We start from the raw sequence: 26,607 nt of genomic DNA, 5'->3' as shown, positions 1-26,607 counted from the left end.
AGCGGTCCGCCCCCTCCTCCTCCTCCTCGTCGTTCGATTTCCCTGCTCGACGAGGGGGAGCGGCGGAGGGCGGCGGAACCCACTAGGCGGGCTTCCCTTTCTGACATGCCGCCTTTAGAGCCCATTACACCTCCACGTCACCAGGGTACTACATCGGCCCCTGATAATCGGAGTCCTGGGCATACTGCATCGCAGGAGGAGTTCTTTCGCACTCCATACCAGACTTGGGTGGCACTGCGTGAGTCGGCATCGTTGCCTCCCATGCGCTCCACTGCATCGAGTCCAATCCATTCCTTCGAGGCTTCAAGGGATCGATCGATGCATCGAAGTTCACGTTCCCCATCCCGGCATCGGGAGGGGCATCGATCTCGACATTCTTCGAGACACTCCTCGCGTCATTCGGAGGTGTCTCCACAGAAGAAAATGCAGCGTATGGGATACTCATCCTCAGATTTATCCCAGCCAGAGGGACCGGAGTATGAAGAACCATCTACCTCATACTCTCCATGCCGCTCCCAGCTCTCCCTGGAACCGGAGGCTTCCACGTCTTCTAGTCCGTCTCGCCGGCCGGCCTTGGCGGACCAACTTTCCTTTTCATCCTTTCTCAGACAGATGGCGGATGACTTGGATGTGACCTTAGATACTGGGTCGAAGTACTCTAAGGAGTATCTGGACACCATGCATTTACCTCATCCTCCGGCGGAGACACTTCGGCTTCCCCTGCATAAGTTACTTGACCAGACTCTCATGCGGTGTTTGGAGACACCGTATTCCATACCTGCGGTACCTAGCAAGTTGGATGCTCGATACCGCATCGTGCACCACAAGGGGTTTGAGGGAGCTCAACTCTCTCATCAGTCCCTCCTAGTCGAGTCTTCCCTTAAACGTTCGCACCCCTCCCAAGTCTACGCTTCCGTGCCTCCTGGCAGGGAAGGGAGAACGATGGATAAGTTTGGTAGACGTATCTATCAAAATTCAATGATGGCGACTCGAGTGCTCAATTACAATTTTTTCTTCTCGTCCTATTTGGATTTTTTCTTGCCGGTACTCCGCAAGTTCACACCTTTCATCGATGCTGAGGCTCGGTTTGAGTTTGAGGAGGTGGTGGCGACCCTGTCCCAGTTGCGCCTCCAATTGATGCAATCCTCCTATGATGCTTTCGAGCTCTCGGCTCGTGCTGCGGCCTGCTCGGTCGCCATGCGTCGACTGGCTTGGCTTCGCACCATTGATATGGATCCGAATCTCCAAGACAGACTTGCAAATGTGCCTTGTGCGGGAGCGGATCTGTTCGATGAGTCTGTCGAGACTGTTACTAAAAAACTGTCAGACCACGAAAAATCTTTCCAGTCTATCATGAGGCCTAAGCCTAAACCACAACAGTCTCGTCCTTCTAGACCGCCTATAATCTACCAAAGGCGTTATCAACCAAGGCAGGCCCCTCCTGCGAGACAGCCTGCAAAGCGACAGCCGCCCCAGAAGACTCAACAAAAGCCTCAAATGCCGGCTGCTCCCAAGGCTACTCAGCCTTTTTGACTCTCCTCCAGGGAGCATAACCGATCTCGTTCTGTCTACCCCATATTTTCCCATAGGGGGTCGTCTCCATCATTTCTGTCATCGATGGGAGGCGATCACCACGGACCTCTGGGTCCTCTCCATCGTAGGAGAGGGATACTCTCTTCATTTCCAACGGGTCCCCCCGGACCATCCTCCAAGAGAGTATCCTTCCAACTCCACACAGACCGCTCTTCTTCTCCAGGAAGCTCAGGCTTTGCTCCGGCTTCGGGCCGTCGAGCCGGTACCGGTGGATCAACAAAACCAGGGATTTTACTCCCGGTACTTTCTGGTCCCGAAGAAGACGGGCGATCTGCGTCCCATTTTGGACCTTCGGGTCCTCAACAAGTTTTTGGTCAGGGAACGGTTCCGCATGCTGACCCTTGCCTCTCTTTATCCCCTCATCGAGCAGAACGATTGGTTATGCTCTCTGGACCTCAAGGAGGCCTACACTCACATCCCGATTCATCCGGCCTCCCGCAAGTTCCTCAGATTCCGGGTGGGACATCTGCATCTGCAGTATCGAGTGCTTCCCTTCGGCCTATCTTCGTCGCCCAGAGTCTTCACGAAGTGTCTGGTAGTGCTGGCCGCTGCACTCCGGAACATGGGTCTCCAGGTGTTCCCATACCTCGACGACTGGCTCATCAAGGCCCCGTCCGCTCCCAAGGTCATTTCGGCGACCTTGACTACCATTTGTTTTCTGCAGAGCTTGGGCTTCGAGATCAACTTTCCAAAGTCCCATCTTCAGCCCACCCAGTCTCTCCCCTTCATAGGGGCTGTCCTGGATACCATTCAACTTCGAGCATTCCTTCCTCCTCCACGCTTACATGCTCTCCTTCTACTCTGCCAGTCAGTGTCTTCTCGCCAATCCATCTCAGCGAGACACATGATGGTCCTTTTAGGCCACATGGCATCTACAGTTCATGTGACACCTTTTGCCAGACTACATCTCAGGATCCCTCAATGGACTCTGGCATCTCAGTGGACTCAGGTGTCCGACCCGTTATCTCGTCACATTGTGGTCACTCCTGCTCTACGGCAGTCTCTTCTCTGGTGGATGACCTCTTCGAATCTATCCAGAGGTTTGCTGTTTCATTCTCCTCCCCATCAGAAAGTTCTAACGACCGATTCATCGAACTTTGCATGGGGGGCCCATCTGGATGGTCTTCGCACTCAGGGGTTCTGGACCAGTGCGGAACGACTCCATCAAATCAATCTTCTGGAGCTCAGGGCCATCTTCAATGCTCTCCAAGCTTTTCAACATCTGCTTCACGACATGGTGGTCCTTATTCGCACAGACAATCAGGTCGCCATGTATTATGTCAACAAACAAGGGGGCACGGGCTCGGCCCCTCTTTGTCAGGAAGCTCTTCGAGTCTGGGATTGGGCGGTTCGCCACAACACCTTCCTCAGAGCAGTCTACATTCAGGGGAAGGACAACGTCTTGGCAGACAAATTGAGTCGTCTACTTCAGCCTCACGAATGGACGCTCCACTCCGACCCCCTTCATCAGATCTTTGCTCAGTGGGGGACACCTCAGATAGACCTCTTTGCAGCCCCCCACAACTTCAAGCTGCCTCAATTTTGCTCCAGGATCTACACTCCTCATCGCCTAGAGGCAGATGCTTTTCTGCTGGATTGGAGCAAACGTTTCCTATATGCGTTTCCTCCTTTTCCTCTCATTCAAAAGACTCTAGTCAAATTGAGATTAGACCATGCCACCATGATTCTGATTGCTCCTCGGTGGCCCAGACAACCTTGGTTCTCCCTTCTACTTCAACTCAGCAGCAGGGAGCCAGTACTTCTTCCAGTGTTTCCTTCACTACTCACTCAACATCAAGGTTCACTACTTCATCCCAATCTGCAGTCCCTCCACCTGACAGCTTGGTTCCTTTCAACATAACTCCTCACCAGTTCTCTCAAGCAGTGAGGGAGGTCTTGGAGGCTTCCAGGAAGCCTGCTACTCGACAATGCTATTCCCAAAAATGGACTAGATTCTCTTCCTGGTGTATTTCCAATGCCACGGAACCTCAGCGAGCTTCCCTATCTTCTGTATTGGATTATCTTCTACACCTGTCCCAGTCTGGCCTCAAGTCTACCTCTATACGAGTCCACCTGAGTGCTATTGCGGCTTTCCATCAGCCTCTGCAAGGGAAACCTTTGTCTGCTCATCCTGTGGTTTCCAAATTTATGAAAGGACTTTTTCATGTCAACCCTCCTCTCAAACCTCCTCCTGTGGTTTGGGATCTCAATGTTGTCCTGTCTCATCTTATGAAGCCTCCGTTTGAACCTCTCAACACGGCTCCACTCAAGTATCTCACCTGGAAGGTGGTTTTTCTAGTGGCCCTCACGTCAGCTCGTCGGGTCAGTGAGCTTCAGGCCCTAGTGGCGGATCCACCGTTCACCGTATTCCATCATGACAAGGTGGTTCTCCGTACTCATCCAAAATTCTTACCTAAAGTGGTCTCTGAATTTCACATCAACCAATCCATCGTGCTTCCGGTGTTCTTTCCAAAGCCTCATTCTCATCCTGGGGAATCTGCTTTGCACACTCTGGACTGTAAACGTGCTCTAGCTTTCTACTTGGATCGCACAAAGCCACACAGAACTGCTCCTCAACTTTTCGTCTCCTTTGATCCAAACAAGTTGGGACGACCGGTATCGAAGCGCACCATCTCCAACTGGATGGCGGCTTGTATCTCTTCCTGCTATGCCCAGGCTGGATTATCCCTTCCCTGTAAGGTCACAGCCCATAAGGTCAGAGCAATGGCAGCCTCTGTAGCCTTCCTCAGATCGACACCGATTGAGGAGATTTGTAAGGCTGCCACTTGGTCCTCGGTTCATACATTCACCTCTCATTATTGTCTGGATACTTTCTCCAGACGGGATGGACAGTTTGGCCAAACAGTGTTACAAAATTTGTTCTCTTAAGTTGCCAACTCTCCCACCATCCCATTGGGGTTAGCTTGGAGGTCACCCACTAGTGAGAATACCTGCCTGCTTGTCCTGGGATAAAGCAATGTTACTTACCGTAACAGTTGTTATCCAGGGACAGCAGGCAGCTATTCTCACGTCCCACCCACCTCCCCTGGGTTGGCTTCTCAGGCTAGCTACCTGAACTGAGGAGACGCGCCCGGTACATCGGGCGGGAAGGCACTGGCGCATGCGCGGTGCGGGCATCTCGAAACTTCTGAGTTTCTTCAAGCAAGACATGCTTGCAAGATGTCCGTATCGGGGCTCTGTCGGATGACATCACCCACTAGTGAGAATAGCTGCCTGCTGTCCCTGGATAACAACTGTTACGGTAAGTAACATTGCTTTAGATTTTTCATATTTAGCTTGCAGTGGATTTGAGCAGTATGTGATTGTCTGATTGATTGATTTTTTTTTTTTTTTTGCTTAACAGTTAAAAACATACTGTATTTCAGCTGAATTAAAAATGATATTGACAATTCTAGAGGGACTTGTTGCAGATTTCCAGGTCTCGTTGTGCCTTGTCAGGTAAAAAACAACATTTCAGCCATCATGTGGTTTTCTTCAGGGTATGCTGTGAGGTCTGCAGTTTTAAATAATGGGTTCACTGACCTGATTGGGAACAGGGCAGTCCACCAATTTGAATTATGGTGGGAAATTCAGTTGGTCTCTCTTTCCATAGAAGATGCAGTGAGAGACCCAGAAACCTGCAACAAGCACAATACCAGCTGCCAGAACCCTGCGAGAACATGTAGCCCAGCTTCATGGGAAGAACATTTTTAAACTCCATTCTATGAAAAAAGACCAATTGACTTTCCCACCATAATTAAAATTTCTGACTAACTGACTTTTCCGCCAAAATTCAGTGAACCCATTATTTACTAAGACAAACTGCAGACCTCACAGCATACCCTGAAGAAAGCCACAGCATGATCCCGGCTGAAACGTCAGTGTCTACTTGACAAGACGCAGCGAGACCCGGAAACCTGCAACAAGCACAATGCCAGCTGCGGAAAACCTGAGAGAACAATTCTATAGGGAGGTTGATAGTTTTGCCAAGGCCAATAGTGTGATAGGCACATCATTCTGGAACACTTGGGTTGTGTTTCTCTGGTTGCGAGATCCTGTGTAGAGAGCCTTATTTACATTTTTCTGCTTTGCCCCCCATCCCTCTGGGCTGTCCTGTAATACCTTTTTTACTCTCTACACACAAGATGGTAGGAGCATGTCCTGCTCGTGGGTTTTTTGGGTTTTATTTAAGTTTAGTTTGGGTTTTTTTAATCCGGTCATGAGGTTTTTGAGTGCTGCAGAGGCTCCCAATTTGGGAACATCTCTGGCTGCAGAGAACACAGACTCTAAGGGCAGTACTCTATAGCCAAGGGGCAGCATGCTTGGCAGGTCGTCTGCTTGGCCAGCCTGCTTTAACCGTCTGGGAGCTCAGGGACCGTTCCCTTGGGATCAGGTTTTGTCCCCAGAAAGCTTGAACACAGTCCGAGTGGCCCTGTAGTAGATTTTCACCAGGATTGGGTGCTGACTGTGTTTGCTTCCCTCGTCTTTGCATGCGAATTTTGGTGGGGGTTTGAAGTCTTAGTCCGGTAGGTTGGACAGAGGGTAGTCTGAAGGAGCAAGCTATCTTTATGTCCTGGCTCGTCTGAGCTAGAAGTTCTCTAACTGCAGTTCTAGCCCTTTTGCAGCTCCCAGCACCAGCATTGCACAGTGAGTAAGGCTGTAACAGCCTATGAGAGTAAACAGGCAAGGGGGGAGGAGAGGGGCGGGACTTTGTCATTTTTAAAGGTGTTTAGGGATAGGGACAGGATCCTTTACCTCTAAAATCCTGTTCCATTAATTTTTTGACACCTTATTTAAATCCCAAGGGCCATTTGTAGCACTAAAATTGCTGCCACAACATCCATCTTGAATTTTAAAATAAAAGCTTCTATCTGCCTCAAAACACCTTAGTTTGGCCCAAAATCAGTCTAGATGGACTCCTCGTGCCAGGATTCTAAGGATTTTGCAGTGCATAGCTGGCCAAGGACCATCCGTGTTCCATGTGCCATGTGGTACATGAGAATGGGGGAAGGTGGGAGCCACTGGCTTAGCTTTCTCTAGTCCCTCTGGAGGTATGGGGTCTCTTTTGGGTAGAGTTCCAGGTCAGAAATCCCAGATAGAACTGTGAACTGGAGAAGGGTGTACCAGGTGAAGTGCAGCCAAGCGTCTACTATGAAACCCCAGGTGAACCGCAGGAGCACCTGCCAGAGCCTTCTGGGCATCCTGGACTGGTTTTTGCTCCAGAATTTATAAGCATGATGTATGAAGGGGTCGTGATAGTGGTAGCACCAGGGGTTTTTCCCTCTAAGGATGCATTTTACTCACAGCAGAGCCATGTGTAAGATGCGGGGGTACAGTCAGAAGAGGACTGGGATGAAGTGAATTCGGTATATATGCCTTTACTGTCCCAGTTTCGGTCCTCAGTATTAGGAGACTGCGTTACGTCTGGAAGAGTCAGGTTCAGACCAGGTGGCATCCCTTGATCTTGGGGAGGATCCGACTGTGCGCAGGCTGTTCAAGCCATCAATGCTTTTGGAGATTATTACTGAGTCTCTTCAAGAATTAAAGATAAGAGACTTCTCAGGCCTCTATTGCTCAGTGCTCGCTCATGAGCAGCACCAAGGCTCAGACCACATGCTTTAAACTTTTCAAAATGATTTATTCTCGGATAACTTTAGGCAGGGCTTTCCAAATGGTGGGTACTCTATGTAAAAGCATTTGTGTTTGTTGATCCCTATCAAACGCTAGCAGCTGATGGCAAACTCATTTTACAATCTTAAAAGATCTCAACGCTTTTAATGGTGTACATGGAATAGCAAAATTGCTTAAATAAACTGAAATATGCTCACAATATGCTCTATGAGCAAGAATTAAGATTTTAACGTGAATTCTGTAATATATGAAAATGCAGAAAAAGTGGTGTAATGTGATCAAAGTTCCTCACATTTCCAACAATTCTCAAAGCAGCATTTTGAATTTTCTACGCATATAAATGCTTAAGATTAGAATATACAACAAAGGGGAGAACCAACAAGGGTCTGCAGTCAGGAGTATGAAGGCAAAACCAAAACAAAGAAAATTGCAGACAAAGTTTATTATAACAATAGATAAAATGGGGTTAAAAACAACACCTAAAAACAAACAAGTGGACCCGACACGGTCCGTGTTTCGGAAAACACGCCTTCATCAGGGGTCCCAAATGAAGAAAGAATGAGTTAAAACTGCAAACAAGCTATTATCTGTATAGGGAGAGCTCCGGGAAAAGAGTCTTTGCAAGTCTTGCTCTCCCTATACAGATAATAGCTTGTTTGCAGTTTTAATTCATTCTTTCTTCATTTGGGACCCCTGATGAAGTCGTGTTTTCCAAAACACGGACCGTGTCGGGTCCACTTGTTTGTTTTTAGGTGTTGTTTTTAACCCCATTTTATCTATTGTTATAATAAACTTTGCCTGCATCATTGTACTCTCGTCTGTAGTTTTCTTTGTTAAGATTAGAATATAAAATTCCAAGGTTAACCATGTTCCCATGCATGTACCAACGTGTGTAAAGCCTCTTCATTGAAATAATGTTTAAGAGATCATAGTTGTCATAAAGTACAAAATATATTTTTGATAAAGCTGAAATCTGCTCTGAAAAAATATAATTTATAATCCAAGAAAGAAATATTTCATTACTGGAATTGGTTTATCAAAAGAATGGGAGAATGACCTGAACAAGCTGAGAAGACAGGGCGGATGAAGGTGTTATCCATAGAATAGAGATTTGGGTAGAGGAAAGTTGGGTTTAGAAAAAAAGATAAGTTCAGTCTTGGCTATGTTCAATTTCGGATAGCAATTGAACATCAGTGCAGCAATGTCAGACAATAGAAACTTTGTTCTGGATTCTGGTGAAATTTCTGATGTGGAGATATAGATCTGGGAACTAACAGAGAGAGGGAGAGAGAAAAAAAAAAAAGAAGAGCTGAAGGCAAAGCCCAGAGCATATGTTAAAAGTACAATGAGAGAGAAAGAAAGCCAAGTGAAGACAGCATATCAAGGAGTAGGTGGTGATCAACAGTGTCACAAATAGCAAGTAGGTCAAGAACAAAGAGGATTGAGTAAAGATCCTTTGATTTGGCTAGAAACTAGGTCACTGAAGATTTTTGCAAGGGCTGTTTCTATAAAGTGTAGAGAGCAAAAGTCAGAGCATGTTCAAGTAGCATGGATAAGGGAAAGGATTGGGATTTGTATACCGCCTTTTTGTAGTTATACAACCATTCTCAAAGTGGTTTACATATAGGTGCTTCATGCATCTTCCCTGTCTGTCTAATGTACTTGGTGCTGTGGAGGATTAAGGGACTTGCTCAGGGTCACAGGGAGCAGCAAAGGGTTTGAACTCACACTTTGGGAGGAGAGAGATGGGATGACAGATAAGGACCAGTGAATATTTTTGAGGAGTGCTGTAAGTATCAGGAACAGTATTGGAAAGTTGTAGATTGAGGATATGACAGATCGAAGGAATGATAGTAGGGGAAATAGAGCTGAGTAGATGTTAGGAATGGGATCAGAGGAACAGTTAGTTTGGAGGAGGAAAGGCCATGTGCAGTTTCCGTTTGTGCGGTTAAGGCAGAGTTTACTGGAATGGGGCAGTGACAGGGACAGCAACAAAACTGGGGGATGGGGGAATGGGGAAAAATTTGTTCCTGTGTCATTCTCTAGTTTGGACTGAAGGAGATAACTCTCCAATAGTGAGTGAACTTCTCAGGTGTAACTTGCTCTTCATCTAGGTATTTTACAGATTTAAATTTTCATAGTTGCATACCAGGCAATTGTCAGCATCTCTGTGACCTAAGGAACAAATCCTTTAACCAAAAATATGTACAGTAGTAGTGTAGCTCCACTGGAGTTTTATTCAATAGTCTGATAATGAAAGGTAATTTGTTCTCCTCACTCTTTCCCCTGTACAAGGGGATTCTGTCTGAAAAACTGGCTCTACTAAATTATTTTCAAAGCTTACCTGATGTGAAAAGACATTGACATCATAACTTTGAGCATTACAGTTGTATGGCCATGATTTCTTGTAGTTAAACTTGTGGAGTGCCTTAATGCAGTGGATCTTCATTGCCTTCAGAGTGAAGTTGCCCAAGAAATAATTATATAATAGTTCGTCATAGTTATTTGCCCTTGACTTGAGAATCAAAGCACACATTCATCGGTTTTAGCAAATACAACTAAAATTTCATTAGTGCCACCGGAGGAAGAGGCAGAACTTTCTGCAGCTCCGTGGTGCTGCACAGATAAGGAGGCAGGCCTTATTTCATGTCTCAGATTTTATATATCAAAATAATTTCATGAGAACAAATTTGTGTTTTTACCTATAATGAGGATCCAAGGCAAGAGGAGGGGAATTCCAGTAAGTGCAATGATAAAATGTTTTCTCAAAGTGATAGGGAGACACTTTTTTTTATGTGTACTTGTATTGGTAAATAGGAATTTGCAGCAGTGTTTTTACCATGTATACAAATCACCATCAAGAAGCCTTAAAGTAATTCACTTACAGACCTCAGTGGTGCAGCCAGTATGAGTATTAAACTTTTTCACATACGGCATATGATTTTGGTGCTGATATGCCATATGTGAAAAAGTTTAATACTCATACTGGCTGCACCACTGAGGTCTGTAAGTGAATTACTTTAAGGCTTCTTGATGGTGATATGTGCGACTTCAAGCTTAATAGAGAACATTATTGAAAGTTTTATAGCCATGTATACAAATAATAGGAATAGTGAAGACACAAATTAATGTAATTTATGCTTTGAAATTCCTTCAATTCATATCATCTTATTTCATTCTTAAGAGTTCTTCATTGAATGTGAATGGATCTCACAGAAGCAGAGAGAGTACTTCTAGGCGAAGAGATATTTTGGTGTGTAATCCAGAAATTAGCATGCTTTTCACTTGCTTAATGTAGCATTTTTCCACTTTTATGAATGACATTAGAATCATGAGAGGCCAAGTGATGGATAGATTAAGAGGTTTTTTTTGTGAGAATGATTTACAAAGTGCTCCTCAATTAAACCATTTTTCTGATTTGGGTTGCTATATCCTTTTGGCACCAATTAAAACACAATTTCCAGAACTTTCTAGGAAAAGTCAGAAGAACTTTGATGGGCAGTTCCTGTGCACCCAAAAACATTACCATGCTTCAGTTCTGTGATTAAGGTAATGAGTGAGATTCCAGCAGGGAAGTTTTGTGTGACTGGTGAGCTGTAGAGGTGCCCGATTTCTCATGTGAATAGATTCACCGATTCACTTTGGGTGAATCGAATCGATTTGTTTCCAGAAAAAAAAACGGACTCACCAATTCATGAGCGGTGGCACCAGCTCCCTTGCCACTGATCTATTTTGCAGAGGCCCGTTCGGGCTTTCCCTCTGCTGGAGTCCTTCCATCTAATGTAACTTCCTGTTTCGTGAAATAGGAAGTTAACATCAGAAGAAAGGACTTTGGCAAAGGGAATGCCTGAGCGGGCCTGTGTGAGCAAATCGGCAGCAAGGTGAGCCCACATCTCCCTGGCTTCTTCTCTTTTGCCTTTTTTTTATATTGGTTAGCTCTTTCAGCACACTCCTTCCCAGAATCGATTCTGTCACCCTTCTATCCCCAACAGCATTTATCTGATTTCACCCCCTTCACTCCACACCCCCGCATCTACATTTAATTCGATGCAAAAGTTGTTGCTGAGCGGCAATAGCGAATACAATTCACAGAGCTACCCTGCCATTAGTCCAGACGTCTTCTCTCCATTGTGGCTGCCCCAGTAGAAATAGGAAGTTGTCACTGAGGGTGGGCAGCAGTGGAGAGAAGATGCCAGGAGTGGTGGCAGGAAAGCTCTGTGGATTGCTAGATTCGCAACTTCCACCGACAACAAATTTTACAACAAAATAAAGGTAGATGTGAGGAGGAGGAAGAAGGAGGAGATGGATGGAAGGAGAGATGGACTTGGGGGAGGAGGGCAAAATGGGGAGAGGGAGAGATGAACAACGCAGGGATAGCAGAGAGGGAATAGCAGAGGGACCCAATAGTTGAAAGCAGTCTGCTGACACCTGAATTCATATCAAGCCATAACATTTAGCAATTCAAGGGATTAGGGCAGTGTATCGCAAACTGTGTGCCTCCTGAGATTTCAGGTGTGCTGTAGCACACTGGGGAGGAGGAGGGGTGCCAGCTGACTGCCTACAGGACATGCCTATCAAGGTGAGAGGCACGTCTTGTAGGCAATCAGCTGGCACCAGTGCCTCTCCTTCTCTCCGGCCCTATTCCCTGCTGGCACCACCCCATGTTTCTAACTAATTTTAAAACTGTTATAGATTGGATGTTCCTATTTCTGACATGATATTACCTTGGTTAAATAAAATGTTTAATAAATGTTTAAATAAAAAGCTGTAGCAAATTGTGTCATTGAAACTGAATTGAAAAATTGATTCAACTGTTATAGATTGGATGTTCCTATTTCTGACATGATATTGCCTTGGTTAAATAAAATGTTTAATAAATGGTTAAATAAAAAGCTGTAGCAAAATTGTGTCATTGAAATTGAATTGAAAAATTGATTCAACAGATTGAATCGAAATATTTTTCCTGAATTGGGCAGCACTTAGTGAGCTTATACTGAAGGCACTAACACAGGGGTCCCCAACCCCTGGTCCACGGCCGTCTGACATCCGGGCTGCGAGAGAACTGCCGGCAACGGGCATCTCTTCCCCTCGTCTTGCGGCCGTCTGACAGCTGGGCCACGAGAGAACTGCCGGCAACAGGCATCTCTTCCCCTCGTCTTGCCATCTCCCTCCCTTCCCCTCAACTTTGCGGGTGCTCCAGAGTTTTCTGTTTCTGAGTATCTGGACGCGGCAACATTCTCATAAGTCCTGCACAACTGCCCCAAAGCTTCTCCTCTGACGCACTTCCTGCTTCTGCCTTGGTGGCTTGTGGCAGAAGAGAAGCTTTGGGGCAGTCGCGTGGGACTTGTGAAAATGTTTGCGGCATCCAGACGCTGAGAAACAGAAAACTCTGGAGCACCCGTGAAGTTGAGGGGAAGAGGTTCAGTGGCGCTGAAGGGAACTGGAGGTAGAGGGGGAAGGATAACAAATTCTGAAAGGGAGGAGAGCAGATTCTGAAGAGAAGTGGAGAGATAGAGAGATAGGAAGGAGCAGACGCTGGATGGAAGCGGGGAAGGGAGAAGATGCTGGTTGGAAGGGGAGAGAGAGAGGGAAACAGACGCTGAAAGTGGAGAGACTAAGAAAGGGGAGCAGACGCTGGATGGGAGGGGAGAGAGAAAGGGGAGCAGACTCTGGATGGAAGGAGAGAGAGAGGTGAACAGGTGTTGAACGTGGAGAGAGAGGGAGCAGATGCTAGAAGGAAGTGGGGAGGAAAGAATGGGGAGCAGATGCTAGAAGTGGGGAGGAGAGAAAGGGAAGCAGACGCTGGATGGGAGGGGAGACCCATTTCCTGCTTTATACCCTAAGCCTACTTAGCTAATAAGTTTTAATGCAGGGTCTAGCTATGTGCATCTGGTGTGGCCACACTGGGTGCCAGGGAAGTCAGAGGTTTCAAAATTGTGCTTCATCTATTTGGCTTCTCTTACTGGGGCAATGCAAGTGGGCTGGACAGGACAATTCTGGGAGTGCTTGGGAGTGTACTGCACAGGGCATATTTTAACTTGAGATGCTTTGTTTTTTAATAGACCTTTTCCCAGAAACTAAATCAAACCTTTTTAAAAACTCAACTACACTACTAGATTTGACCATTTTCTGTGACAACAAATTCCACAATTTAATTGTTTATTGCATGAGAAATTATTTTCTTAAATTTATTTTAAATCTCTTACCAGTCAGTTTTATGATGTGTTTCCTGGTCCTAATGTTTGAAAGAGTAAATTATATTATTAAATTCTTCCTTATTTTTGATTTTATGAGCATCTGTCATTTCTTGATACTAAAGAGCCCTAACCTGCTTAGCCTTTTTTTGTGATAGTAGTTCATACCTATTGTCTTTTTTTATGGTCTTTTCCTCTACTTAGGGCCAATTAAAGGGTATCTGCTGTCCTAGGTGAACCTTCAGCTGTGCATACCCTCCCCTGGGGTGACTTGAGACTAATTCTGCTAGTTCAGCAACTTGCTTCCCATTCCCCCTAGTTGGTCAGCATCCCCCTTTCCACTCCCTACATCCTGTTCAGCCTGTCCTCTCATCTTCCCTGTCCCTCTAAAACTGCTGCCTTAATTCTTCCTGGATCTGGGCTGAAGTTGCAGGGAGATTCAGAGGAGTGCAGAGCCTTTAAACACAGGCCTTTGCTCAAATTGTTCTGCTCTCCCTCTTCCCTCCAACAAAAGAGGTGGAGTTAGGACTTGGCCCATGGTAGTGCTAAATCTGCTTGCAAGTTCAGTTTGGGAAGAAATAGGACAGTGGTGGCAGAGAGAAAGAGGAGGAATGCTGGACATGGGATGGTTAGAGTAGGGTAGGGGAAAGGAAATGCTGCCACTCCCCTCCACCCTTTCAAATGCTGCTGTCCTGGATGGATGCCTAGACTGCACTGGCAGAGTTGACAGTCCTTTTTCTAGTTTCTCAGTATTGGGAGATTTTTTTTTTTTTTAGATTGAGCAACTAGAACTATACACGAGGATCAAGGTGCGTTAACACCATAGATCAATACAGAAGCATTTTGATCTGCAAGTTTATTTCTTTTGGAATTACAACTATTATTCTCTTTGGGGTTTTGGCTACAACTAAATACCCACTACACAAATGGGAAAAGGAGACAATGTCGCCACCACCTCTACCGGGAAAATATTCCACACATCTACCCTTTCTGTAAAAAAGTATTTTCTTAGATTACTCCTGAGCCTATCGCCTCTTAACTTCATCCTGTTATCCCCAAACACAGCTTCAGGATGCTGAAATGTCCCGTTTTCAGGGGCTCGTTGAAGAAACAAGTTCTGTACCTTAGCGAATACAACCCTCCCCCCCGTACCTTTTTTTAAACCCGGTAGTTGCCTCCTGTCCTTATGTCTTCAGGCAGTGGCAGAGCGGCGCACCTGTCTGGTCCCGCGCTGCTTACTGAATGGCTGCCATCAATTCTTGCGAGTCCCATGAGAACTGACAGAAGCCATTCAGTAAGCAGCATAGGACCAGGCAGGCGCACCGCTCTGGCACTGCCGGAAGACATCAGGACAGGAGGCAACCGCTGGGATTAAAAAGAAGGTACTCCGGGGAGGGGGGGTTCATGTCCTGTTTTGAGGGAAAAAAATAAATGGTCACGTTATCCTATGCCCTCTCTTTCTGGAGTTTCCTTTTAATTGAAAGAGGCTCGTCCTATGCGCTTTTATGTCACTTAGGTATTTAAATGTCTCCATCATATGTCACCTCCCACCTTTTCTCCAAAGTATACTGTATATATTGAGACCTTTAAGTCTATTCCCATACTCATGATGAAGATCACCGATCATTTTAGTAGCCACCTTTTGAACTGACTCCATCCTGTTTATATTTTTTTGAAGGGACAGTCTTCAGAATTGCACACAATATTCTAAATGAGGTCTCCCCAGAGTCTTGCAGAGCGGCGTCAATACCTCCTTTTTCCTACTGGCCATACTTCTCTCTATGCACCCTAGCATTCTTCTAGCTTTTGCTGTCACCTTTTCAACCTGTTTGGCCACCTTAAAATCATCACATACTATCACACCTAAATCCTGCTCCTCTTTCATGCACAGAAGTTCTTCACCCCCTAAACTGTACTTTTTCCTTGGGCTTTTGCAGCCCAAATGCCTCAGACAAGCGGAGAGGTGTACCCACACTCTTCCACCAAAGCATCATAGGCAAAAAACTTTCGCACAAGTTTAAAGTTAGCAGGTGGGAACAAAAAATAGCAGAGAATGATTAATGGTAAAAACCACTGAACACAAACAGGCCAGGCCTACGATCGTTTTGTGGCCGGTAACTACTGCTTCAGGGCCTTAGCGCCAAATCCAAGCTATCAGTACGCAGATCCTAACTGCTGCTTTCAACCACTGATAGCCTGGAATTTGCGCTAAGGCCTTGAAACAGTGGTTACCGGCCACGAAACATAAGAACATAAGAAGTTGCCTCTGCTGGGTCAGACCAGGGGTCCATCGTGCCCAACAGTCCGCTCCCGCGGCGGCCCATCAGGTCCATGACCTGTAAGTGATCCTTTGCCTAAAACCCTTTAATCCCCATTTTTCTTCTATCTATACCCTTTCATGGCCCTATCTCTACCTCTCCTCTATCTCTATCCATATCCCTCAATCCCCGTATCCTTCAGGAACTTGTCCAATCCCTCTTTGAACCCCCTTAATGTATCACATCCTCCGGAAGCTTATTCCAGGTGTCCACCACCCTCTGATTGAAGAAAAATTTTCTAGCATTGGTTCTAAACCTGTCCCCTTTCAGTTTCTCTGAGTGCCCCCTTGTTCTTGTAGTTCCCAATAGGCTGAAGAATCTGTCCCTTTCCACCTTCTCTATGCCCTTCATGATCTTGTAAGTCTCTATCATGTCTCCTCTGAGTCTTCGCTTCTCCAGGGTGAAGAGCCCCAGCCTTTCTAGCCTCTCTGCGTTTGAAAGGTTTTCCATACCTTTTATCATTCTTGTTGCTCTTCTCTTAACCCTCTCAAGTATCTCCATGTCCTTCTTTAGGTATGGAGACCAATATTGGACACAGTACTCCAGATGTGGTCGTACCATTGCGCGGTACAGCGGCATGATGACTTCCTTCGTTTTGGTTGTAATACCCTTCTTAATAATACCCAACATTCTGTTTGCCTTCTTCGAGGCTGCTGCACATTGTGCCGTTGACTTCATTGTTGTATCCACCAGTACACCCAAGTCTCTTTCAAGGTTACTTCCCTCTAGTACTAATCCCCCTATTTGGTAGCTGAACATTGGGTTCTTTTTCCCTATATGCATGACCTTGCATTTCCCTACATTGAGATTCATCTGCCATTTATTCGCCCACTCCTCCAGTTTGTTCAGGTCCTTTTGTAGGTCCTCACATTATTCCACAGTTCTAACCCTGCTACAGAGTTTAGTGTCATCTGCAAATTTTGTAGCTTCACACTTCGTCCCTGTTTCTAGGTCATTAATAAATACATTGAATAGCAGCGGTCCGAGCACCGACCCCTGCGGAACTCCGCTCGTGACCCTCCTCCAGTCCGAGTAGTGACCCTTCACTCCAACCCTCTGCCTTCTGCCTGCCAACCAGTGTTTAACCCATCTGTGAAACGATCGTCGGCCTGGCCTGTTTGTGTTCAGTAGTTTTTTACCATTAATCATTCTTGGCTATTTTTTTGCTCCCACCTGCTAACTTTAAATTTGTGTCAAAGTTTTTTGCCTATGAAGCTTTGGTGGAAGAGTGTGGGTACACCTCTCCGTTTGTCTGAGGCTTTTCTTTCGCTTAAGTAATCTAGCTTTCTTGGCTTGTGTGGTGCTTTTGTTTTGGAGTGATATTTTTGAATTTTTGTACTGTATTGGATGATGTCACACATTTGTGTGATTGGTAATCTTGCTATTTGCTTTCAAAGGTAAGCAGCTTTGGTTTATTTGGAATGATTTGTCTAAGTCATTCAGCATAAAAGGTGCTCTACTGTATTGGTTACTGTCTTCAAAGTTTGTATTATCTCCTTTATTATTCCTGGACATAAAATATAATTTACACTTATGGAGTAGATCATTTACTAGCATGATTTTAACTTTTAAGATGCCAAACCTATTAGAGTTAAGACTTTTTTCTTAAGTTGATTTTTGTCTAATCTATCATCACACTTATTTTTCTTTTGTATCCAACTTCTTCATAAACTCATTTTTGAAATACCAGCCTGATTTTACTAGAGATAAGTCTTCAAAGTCCAACAGAGCTTCAGTAACTGTATGTATTCTTCTCCAAGCATGGCAAGCAAGTTTAGTTTTGCTAGTGTGCACCTTTTTTATACTAAACTGATTAAACTGTGAGAAAACAGAATAGGAAAAATGCTTTGGTAAACTGGCTCACAAATGTGTGAATTAGCATGTGCCTGTATATAATGGAAGAATCATAGTTTTTTTTTCCCTTTTCCCCCTGCATGTGTGTTTAATCACCTTATCTGTTACAACTTTTTCTGTTTTCAGTTGCAGTCATTTTGGAATTTTAAAATTAATTTTTAAGTCCAAGACCTTTGATTTTCTAACAAAATAATCATCTAAGATTAAATTTTTGACATCCTTCTTTTTAGCCATTCATCACTGTGGGGAGACAGCAGTCATGCTTTTCCACATTATTTTGTGTCGCAAATACCTAAGCTGCTTGAATTTTCCAGCTTCAGTATCAAGATTAAAGTTCTGAGGATGAATTTGTGGATACTGTTCTGTAGTCTGTTTAAAGCTTTTAACTGGTTAGGTTTTTTGAGGGAACACCCTATAATTAGTGGTATCATTTACAAAGTCTAGGAACAAAAATTAGGCATTGAAAAGTAATAAAATTAACACTTAAGGCACTTTGGTTCTCACATGTAGCAGAAAAGGTAAGGGGAAAAAAAGTTAGCCTTCATAAATTACAAGACATCACAGAAAGAGGAAGATAGACAAAAATATCTGGAAAAGCCTAAGAGAAGCTAGAAAAGCCATCAGGAAAGCAAAGATGCAAATGGAAGAAAATATAGCTAATATGGCAATTTTTAAGATGTTAGGTTCAAGGGTGAAGGTGGAAGAATACGTAGAAGTTGATAAGGATAAAACTGAACTGCTCGACGATTATTTCTGTTCTATGATTATAATGAAGGGCCATGGGTAGGACAACATAAAACAAATGCTAATTCAAATAGATGTATGGAAGACCAGCACCGATTCTCAGAAGACTGGGTTCATGATGAGCTAGCTAAACTAAAAATAGACAAGATGATGGGGCCTGATGGGATACATCTGAGGGTAACTCAAGAAACACAGAGTAGTTCTGCTAGCTCCATTGTCTGAACTTTACAGTGTTTCTTTAGAGTCTGGAGTGGTCCCAGACCTTAAGATTGGTATAGGTTACAGTAGATGTGTATAGGGAGGAGGAGCATCCCAGTTTGTGAGACACCATATGTGATACCCATTTGGTGTCCCAACTCACAGTTTGAAATTCATTGATAGAAATGTTAGGGCCCCTTTTCCAAAGTTGTGGTAGCGATATTATTGTGGTAAATGCATTGAAGCCCATTCAATTTCTACTGCGGCTTTGTAGAAGGGGCTCTTTAATTTTATTTTTAATAGGCTTTGTCCATTTGAAAACGTTTGTTGTAGTGGAGGTTGAAAATTACTTTATGAGCAAAGGTATAAGATTGTTCTTTTGTTTTTTTATTACAGAGTGGATTTTATCATGATAAAAGAAACTATAATGACATTAACTATAGTAGACCAACCTCTACCTATCATACTCGGGTCTGTCTATGTTTTATTTCATTGCATGCTAATAACCTGCTTAATCCAACAGTTTGGTTATTGCTAGTAAATTTCAACCTAACAGTATCAATGTGTTGTGGTAAAATATTTTTAAACCCTAACTATGAATTATAATTGCATAATAAATGAATCCAGTTTCAATTTTTACTTTGGATATATGAGCCACACACTAAGGGCTCCTTTTACAAAGGTGCGTTAGGGCCTTAACGCGCGGAATAGTGCGCACTAACTGCTACCGCCTCATCATGAGCAGATGGTAGTTTTTTGGCTAGCGCTTGCTATAGCACGCGCTAATCCGAGTTCACTAAACAGATTTTTGTACATTCTGCTAGGAAATATGAAATATATTGTGAGATGTAAAATTTGTCTTAAGCCACTAATTCTGCGTGGCCCTCCTCGTACTCTTCAAAGATATATTTTAAAAATATTTTCTTTTAACTCAGTGCTTTAAATTCACAGCTTTCCATACCTATTTTGGTGAGCACCCAACCAATGAGATTTTAAAAATCAACACAATTTTTATGCATGAAATAAATTTTGCATGAAGTGAACCTCTCTTCATTGTCGATATCCTGAAAACTAAACCATTAACAGGACAAGTTAGGGGCAACCCTGTTACCTGTGTTGCTTGTGTGGCCTTGTTTCAGACCTTAGATGACTTAAGAAACGTTAATTTCGTTTTTACATAGTTTTCCTTGACTTTGTAAAATTGAAACTAGTTGCCAAAAAATGTTTGTGGTACCAACGATAATTTAATTTTGCAATTTTCATTCCAATACTGTACTTTCAAATACTACTACACAACTTATTTCTGTAGTGCTGCTAAAGACATGCACAACACTGTACACAATACACAAGCACTGTCTGAACAGTGTGGTTCAAAATACAATTTGAAAAAAAAAAAAAATCATCATTCATCCCCCACTCCTACTCGATCCGTTCTAAATCATTTATTATCAGACCTAAAATTACAAACATATCCCTAATAAAGACTTGGAAGAAACAATTTTTTACATCTTTTAAAAATAATTAGTAAAAAGCCATGTTTTAAACAAATTTCTAAAAGGGAGATAATCCTTCATGTTCCTAATCTCATCAGGCAGTGTGTTCAGATGCTTGGGGCACTACTGAAAAAGAACTAGCCGTAGGTTTTAGCTAACTTGTATGCCTTAGGAGGCAAGAACAAGATTTATAGAGAAACTGTAGATACACATTACCTTAAAAATAGAGCATTTCCAATCTTATTCTATATTTCAGTAGCAACTAAATTAGGGGGTCTTTTACTAAGGCAGGCTAGCCAATTTAGCGCATGCTAAATCGGCTAGCGCACCTTAGTAAAAGACACCCATAAAGAATAAAGCATTGGGTAACTGTTTCCACTGTGTATATGTCACCATCTTTGTAGTCATATTTTGAATCCGCTATATCTCTTTAACATTTTCTCCGAAAGACCCAGGTAATTTGTGTTTCAGTAGTCTAAATGACTGTCAACTAGATTATAGTCCTGAAGTTCTGTTGTCTCAAATGTGATCTAAACCAGAGGTGGGCAACTCTGGTCCTCGAGGGCCGGAATCCAGTCAGGTTTTCAGGATTTCCCCCAATGAATATACATGAAATCTTTTTTTCATGCACTGCTTTCAATGCATATTCATTGGGAAAATCCTGAAAACCTGACTGGTTTCCGGCCCTCGATTTGGAGTTGCCCACACCTGATCTAAACTGTTGAGCTAACTTTATTTTTTCCAGTCCTCCTTTACCTCCGATCAATTTGTAAATCTGATGTTAATTTGATAGATAAAACAACATCCCCCAAAATTTCAATTCCTGCCTCATAAGCATATTAAACACCTGTAAAAATATTGTGGCCAGCTCAGAAAGCTGAACTAGAGAACTGCACCCACTCATAATAACTCAGATTTTCAACATTTAGCTTTAACTGATGTTGCTACAAAATCTAATATCTGCATAGATTCTCCTAAGATCCTCTGAATTTCCTTTACAGAGTTAATCAAAAACAAAAATTTGTACATAATTTGCAAACAAAAATAGTTTTTTTAATACAAAAGAATATATCTGCTGAGCCAAAAGCCTAAAATTCAAATTAAGAAGTATCATAAAGAGTGGGAATCCCTGCAGAACACCATCAGCCATATTTGATATCCCGTTTGTATAATATTGCTTTTTTAACCATTTATTGTGTTCTAGTACTCCAGGAACAACTTCATCCACTGTTTCAACGTAGTATCTTCAAACCCAGTGTATCTCAAACTGTGTGCCTCCTGAGATTTCAGGTGTGCCGCGGTACACTGGGGAGGAGGAGTGGCGCCGGCGCCAGCTGACTGCCTACAGGATGTGCCTCTCGTGGCAAGAGACACGTCCTGTAGGCAATCAGTGGGCACCAGCACCTATACTTCTCTCTGGCCCTCTTCCCTTATGGCACCCCCCACTGGCCTCTCAGGGCCTGCCTGGAGGGCCTTCACACACACGCAGACATCAATGTGATGATGTCACGCATGGGTGTGATGTCATCATGGCACTTCCAGGTGCCTTGATCCAAAGCCACTACCTTTAGTGTGCTGCAGCTCGAGAAAGTTTGCGGGACACTGTTCTAGCCTCTTCCATTGCCTCTCCAAATGTCGAGGTACCTAATCTCTCTCCCATTGGAAAATGGAATAATCCTTTTCTTTCTTTGTAAACTGTTTCATCGGGGCCATTCTATCCATACAATATATTCTATACAGTATATTCTATCTGCTAGCCTAGGCGTCCAAAGTATCGAATGGAGTAAATGCAAGCCCTCTGAAATTGCTTTCTGAGCATTCTCATTTATAGCCTTCTTTCTACCACACTTCTAGGTAATAACCACTCTTTATCCACTATTCCCCCATAATTCTCTTGGATCAAACAATAAAAGTAGGTGATCTATTAACACTAGTAGTAATGACTCAATCTGAGATACCAGATTTCTGTCTTAGTTTATAAAGTGCACCGAACCTAAAAAGAAGTGAGATCTGTGTCAACATTGGTTTCATCATCCAAGGAGCATAGTATTAGGATGAGTTAATAAAATATTAGTCTTGCTGTCATATAAACCTTCTTTAAGATTTCCTCAGACCACCCAGGGAAAATATATAATGTGCTCTGAAGGGACACTTGGCCCTCTTTTACTAAGGTGCACTAACTGATTAACGCGCACTAAATGCTAAGACGTGCAGGTTAGTCTATGGACACGTTAGCGTTTAGGGCGCACTAATTCGATTAGTGCACCTTAGTAAAAGAGGGGGTTAGTGCTAATTGGTTTTCCTAATCTATGGACTATTTACTTGGCCCTTACTTTTTTTGATGGTTATTATTTTTGAAAGGAAAGGGTTTTGACCATGATTTGTTGGAGGCATTCTTATGAGTTTCCTGCCTCGTATTTTTTTCCTCTGTAACACCTCAGCTTAGACAATAAACTCAGGTCATCACATGATTAGTTGCAGACATTGAGGGCTAAGTAATGGCTCTTTGAGCTAATACTTGACTTTAGTCCTTGGCCAGTAGAAGATATCTACATAGCAGTTGTAGAGAGTCATCGTACTTTGGTTTGAGCACAGTGCTTTTATGATATCTGAGCATGAGTTGAATTCAAGTCTGCCACACTGCTGCTTGTTGGAATACAATATTGTTTTATTTTTCAGCCACTGAGGCAGATTACTTCTGCAATTCTGTTCATTTAACCTTCACTTTTCAATGCTTTTTCTCTCTTTTACCTAAGCAAGGCTTGAAATCATTGAGGTTTTTTTTCTCATAATAGTCATCATCTCTATACAGTGATCCATTGGCAACATCTAAGAATTATCGGGTTAGTATATTAGTAAATGCTTGTGTGCTTTACCATTAAGATCCCATTCACTGGTTTCATTTAAAATATAAATACTATATCTTTCTTCATAGGCTTCTAATGCTAGCACTGGTTTGACACGAAGTACCAGTTTGGTTCGTATACAGAATTTGCTTGAAATGTAGTGCTATAACATAATTGGCAAAATGAATTACAGGATTTGATTTAATTAAATATGGTTATTTTTCATTATTACTGTTGGCAATGTTTAAGACTCTCTACATTTATAGTTGAGGGCTAAAAGTAACATGTGCCTTATAAATATATTTCTAATTTTTTTTATGAATAACTATACACTGGTAAGAAAATCTAGTTATTAAAAAGAGACTGTATTCAATTACAAATTAATATTTCTAAGAGCAATATTCTTGGCATAGCTGCTGCGCAGAAAACACTCCGTTCATTAATTCCCTATGGATTTCGGAGCAATTACCGCAGGAGCAGCCATTAGCGCGGCTTTATAAAAGGCGGGGAATATTTTAACTCTATTGTTCTACACCAGGGGTGGGCAAACTTTTTGATCCGTGGGCCACACTGCAGGAGGAAACAGCACTCCCGCGGCTGCCGGCTGCTGAATCCTCGCAAATTTTCTTTTTGCGCGCATTGTGCCTCCTTCCTATGTCCTTAGTGCCCCAGTGCCTCCTTCCTATGCCCCCGGTGCCTCCTTCCTATGTCCTTAGTGCCCCAGTGCCTCCTTCCTATGCCCCCGGTGCCTCCTTCCTATTTCCTTAGTGCCCCAGTGCCTCCTTCCTATGCCCCCGGTGCCTCCTTCCCTCCTTCCTATATCCTTAGTGCCCCAGTGCCTCCTTCCTATGCCCCCAGTGCCTCCTTCCTATGTCCTTAGTGCCCCAGTGCCTCCTTCCTATGCCCCCGAAGCCTCCTTCCTATGTCCTTCGTGCTCCTTCCTATGTCCTTAGTGCCCCAGTGCCTCCATCCTTCGTGCCCCTTCCTATGTCCTTAGTGCCCCAGTGCCTCCTTCCTATTTTCTTAGTGCCCCTTCCTCCCTCCCTTCCCCCCCAAGCTGACCTGCACCAGCTGCATTTAATTACTTCCCGCCATCCCCCAAAGCCGCGCCAAAGCCTGCCTGTCCCTAAGCCGACCCGCCGCCGATTCCTCCTCTCCCCTCCCAGTCCAGCACCCGCCCGTCTGTCCATCCACTCGCTTCCCGCCCGCCTCACCACTGCCGCTCGCCCACTATATTTACTTACAGCCCCACTGGTGCCACAACAAAGGGAAGAGAAGGACCAGATGCGTACCCACAAGCCTTCTCCCGACGTCAATTCTGATGTAGGAGAGAAGGTCCGGGCCAGCCAATCCCAGACCTCTCCAACTTAAGAATTGACATCGGGAGAAGGCTTGTGGGTACATGCCCTTCCCTTCCCTTTGTTGCAGCACCAGCGGGGCTGTAAGTAAATATAGTGGGTGAGCGGTGGTGGTGAGCGGACGGACGGGCGGCCCGTGTACCGCACGTTTAGAAACCCTGCCTTACGTTGCAGACAAGGGCAAACTACAGCCGTCTCTGACACCGCAGGCTGAGTTAAAAAGCTAAACGGGCCGAATTTGGCCCACGGGCCATAGTTTGCCCATGTCTGTTCTACACCATTTTGTTTCTCCCTTACAAAAGGCAGTTAAATAAATGCTGTAGTTATATTAATAATTGCATATGATTTTGGAAATTGTGTTCACTATTTCTCAGGCATCTCTTTATGATGGTGATGTGCATAACTCATACAGTTCCAGCATTGTAAGTCTTAATCGGTGTACCTTTCTACTTTTTCTGAGCTATTTGATTTAATACTGTAGTTATTGAGCATCTTCATAATATTTCTTTTCCTTGCCAACTTTAGCCAACCAAATACAGTTATTCTTCAAGAGCAAGCTCAGTACGAAGCAGCCCTGTGGTGAGAGCTCCTTTTGCGTGTTTCACTGGTGCATTTATTTCACTAGGCCGCAACAATTGAGAAATACCCTTTGAAGACGTACAGAAGTGTACTAGAGAATGACATGGTGAAAAAATTCATCACCGTTCCCGTCCCCGCAGATAACCGCAGGAAATAATCCCATGTCATTTTCTAGTGTCTATTTCAACCTCAGTCCTTCTACACCAGCATTCTTCAAAGCAAAGCTTGCGGGTCAGTGGTTGTGGCCATTCATACTATGATTGTTCCCTCTCTCCTTAAAGAATGATATGAAGATGGTTTCCCGCGGTTATCCGCAGGGACGTGAACGGTGATGAATTTTGTCACCGTGTCATTTTCTAATGTGTACATGGAAGGAGATGAGGAAAATTTTATGAGAAGTTTAAAAATAATTTATAGAAAAACTTGGAAGATAATACTGCAAAGTTTATTATATAGCGGATCAGACTTGGTAAAGTTGAACATATTTTGAAGATGTATGTAAGAGATGGCTATCTTATTTTTTTCATTATCCGATTCAAGTGATCTTATTTTACAAATGATTCTTGGTTTAAGTTCACTCGATATTTTTTACCAGATCTTAGTGGTCCCATTCTAGCAGCTCACATTATTTACTGGTCTGTTATTTACTGAAAAAAGAGTTTATCCAACATTTTATTAGCTCCAAATTGTTGCTTATCTTATCCATGCATATGAGGGACGGTCCTTGAGGAAGCTTCAGGCAAAACATGATTCATGTCAGCTAAGAGTCCTCTTATGGACTTAGATTATGAAGCTCATGAATAGAATAAGCTAAGTAAAAATATTTCACTATTTAATTAATAAGATAGCAGCAATTTGGAGTAAATAAAATTTTTCGGCAAATAACAGACCAGTGATAATGTGGTACATAAGTGTAGGCAGCGATAAAATTGTGAGTTGCTAGAGTGGTACCACTGAGGTTTGAAATAAGCATATAGAGTGAACTTTAACCAATAATTATTTGTAAAATGAAAATCCGAGTCTGACAACAAAGAGTAATGTAATGTAATGTAATTTATTTCTTATATACCGCTACATCCGTTAGGTTCTAAGCGGTTTGAAGAAAATATACATTAAGATTATAAATGAGAAGTAAGAAGGTACTTAAAAAATTCCCTTACTGTCCCGAAGGTTCACAATCTAACTAAAGTACCTGGAAATTAATAAAGAAGAGAAAATAAAGATGGTTGAAAAAAGAAAAATTCTATGTGAACTTATAGGATGGAAATTAAACTGACAGTGAAGAACTGTATGAAAAATACATATGGAATGCAGTTAGAGAGGGTAGGTTACAATCTATTTATGGTATTTGTTTAATTGGAAGGTGTTAAGGTGGGTAATTTGGGGGAAGGTTATCTGAAGGTAGGTGAATCTTCTGGAGGTAAAAGAGGAGGGGTTAAGATATTTGGATGAATTTTTTGAAAAGCAGGGTTTTTGTAAACCTGAATGAAAAAATTGAGATTTACCTATCATTGTATACCTTACTTTTTTGTTATCTTGTTTTATTTTTCTCTATGATATTATTGTAATTTGTTTTTATGTTTTGTAATTCTATCTTGTGCCTTTTGAAAAGGTTGTTGATGAATACATGGGTACCCATGTTTTTTGAGGCCTTTTTCTATCCTGTTTTAAGTGAAGAGTTAAGTGAAAATATTTTTACAGTGGTGTTTTGGGTGTGCTATAGTTATGGGCAATATTTTTCTGTAAGAGGTTAAAAAAAAATATTCTAAGTGAAAATTTCAGATCAAATGTTGACAGTT

General features: G+C 43.2%; 1 protein-coding gene across 19 annotated transcripts in view; it reads left to right on the top strand.

Moving 5' to 3' along the window:
- The window catches only part of LRRFIP2 (LRR binding FLII interacting protein 2), a 231,529-nt gene that overhangs the window by 55,941 nt on the left and 148,981 nt on the right, over nucleotides 1-26,607 (top strand). For 12 of the 19 annotated variants that reach the window (XM_033930537.1, XM_033930533.1, XM_033930541.1 and 9 more), the window contains 7 exons: nucleotides 10,409-10,477; nucleotides 17,427-17,477; nucleotides 18,929-19,003; nucleotides 22,821-22,868; nucleotides 22,961-23,002; nucleotides 24,604-24,651; nucleotides 24,755-24,808. The exons of 3 other annotated variants lie outside the window; for them this stretch is intronic. In XM_033930537.1, the coding sequence (XP_033786428.1) occupies nucleotides 10,409-10,477; nucleotides 17,427-17,477; nucleotides 18,929-19,003; nucleotides 22,821-22,868; nucleotides 22,961-23,002; nucleotides 24,604-24,651; nucleotides 24,755-24,808 (387 nt within the window). The remainder of the gene's footprint in view (nucleotides 1-10,408; nucleotides 10,478-17,426; nucleotides 17,478-18,928; nucleotides 19,004-22,820; nucleotides 22,869-22,960; nucleotides 23,003-24,603; nucleotides 24,652-24,754; nucleotides 24,809-26,607) is intronic. 4 more of the 19 variants (XM_033930552.1, XM_033930540.1, XM_033930542.1 and 1 more) reach the window with 3 other exon arrangements.

The sequence above is a fragment of the Geotrypetes seraphini genome, chromosome 2 (assembly GCF_902459505.1).
Source record: "Geotrypetes seraphini chromosome 2, aGeoSer1.1, whole genome shotgun sequence".
Lineage (NCBI taxonomy): Eukaryota > Metazoa > Chordata > Amphibia > Gymnophiona > Dermophiidae > Geotrypetes > Geotrypetes seraphini.
The sequence above is the reverse complement of the archived record's forward strand: the minus strand, read 5'-3'. Positions and strand labels throughout refer to the sequence as shown.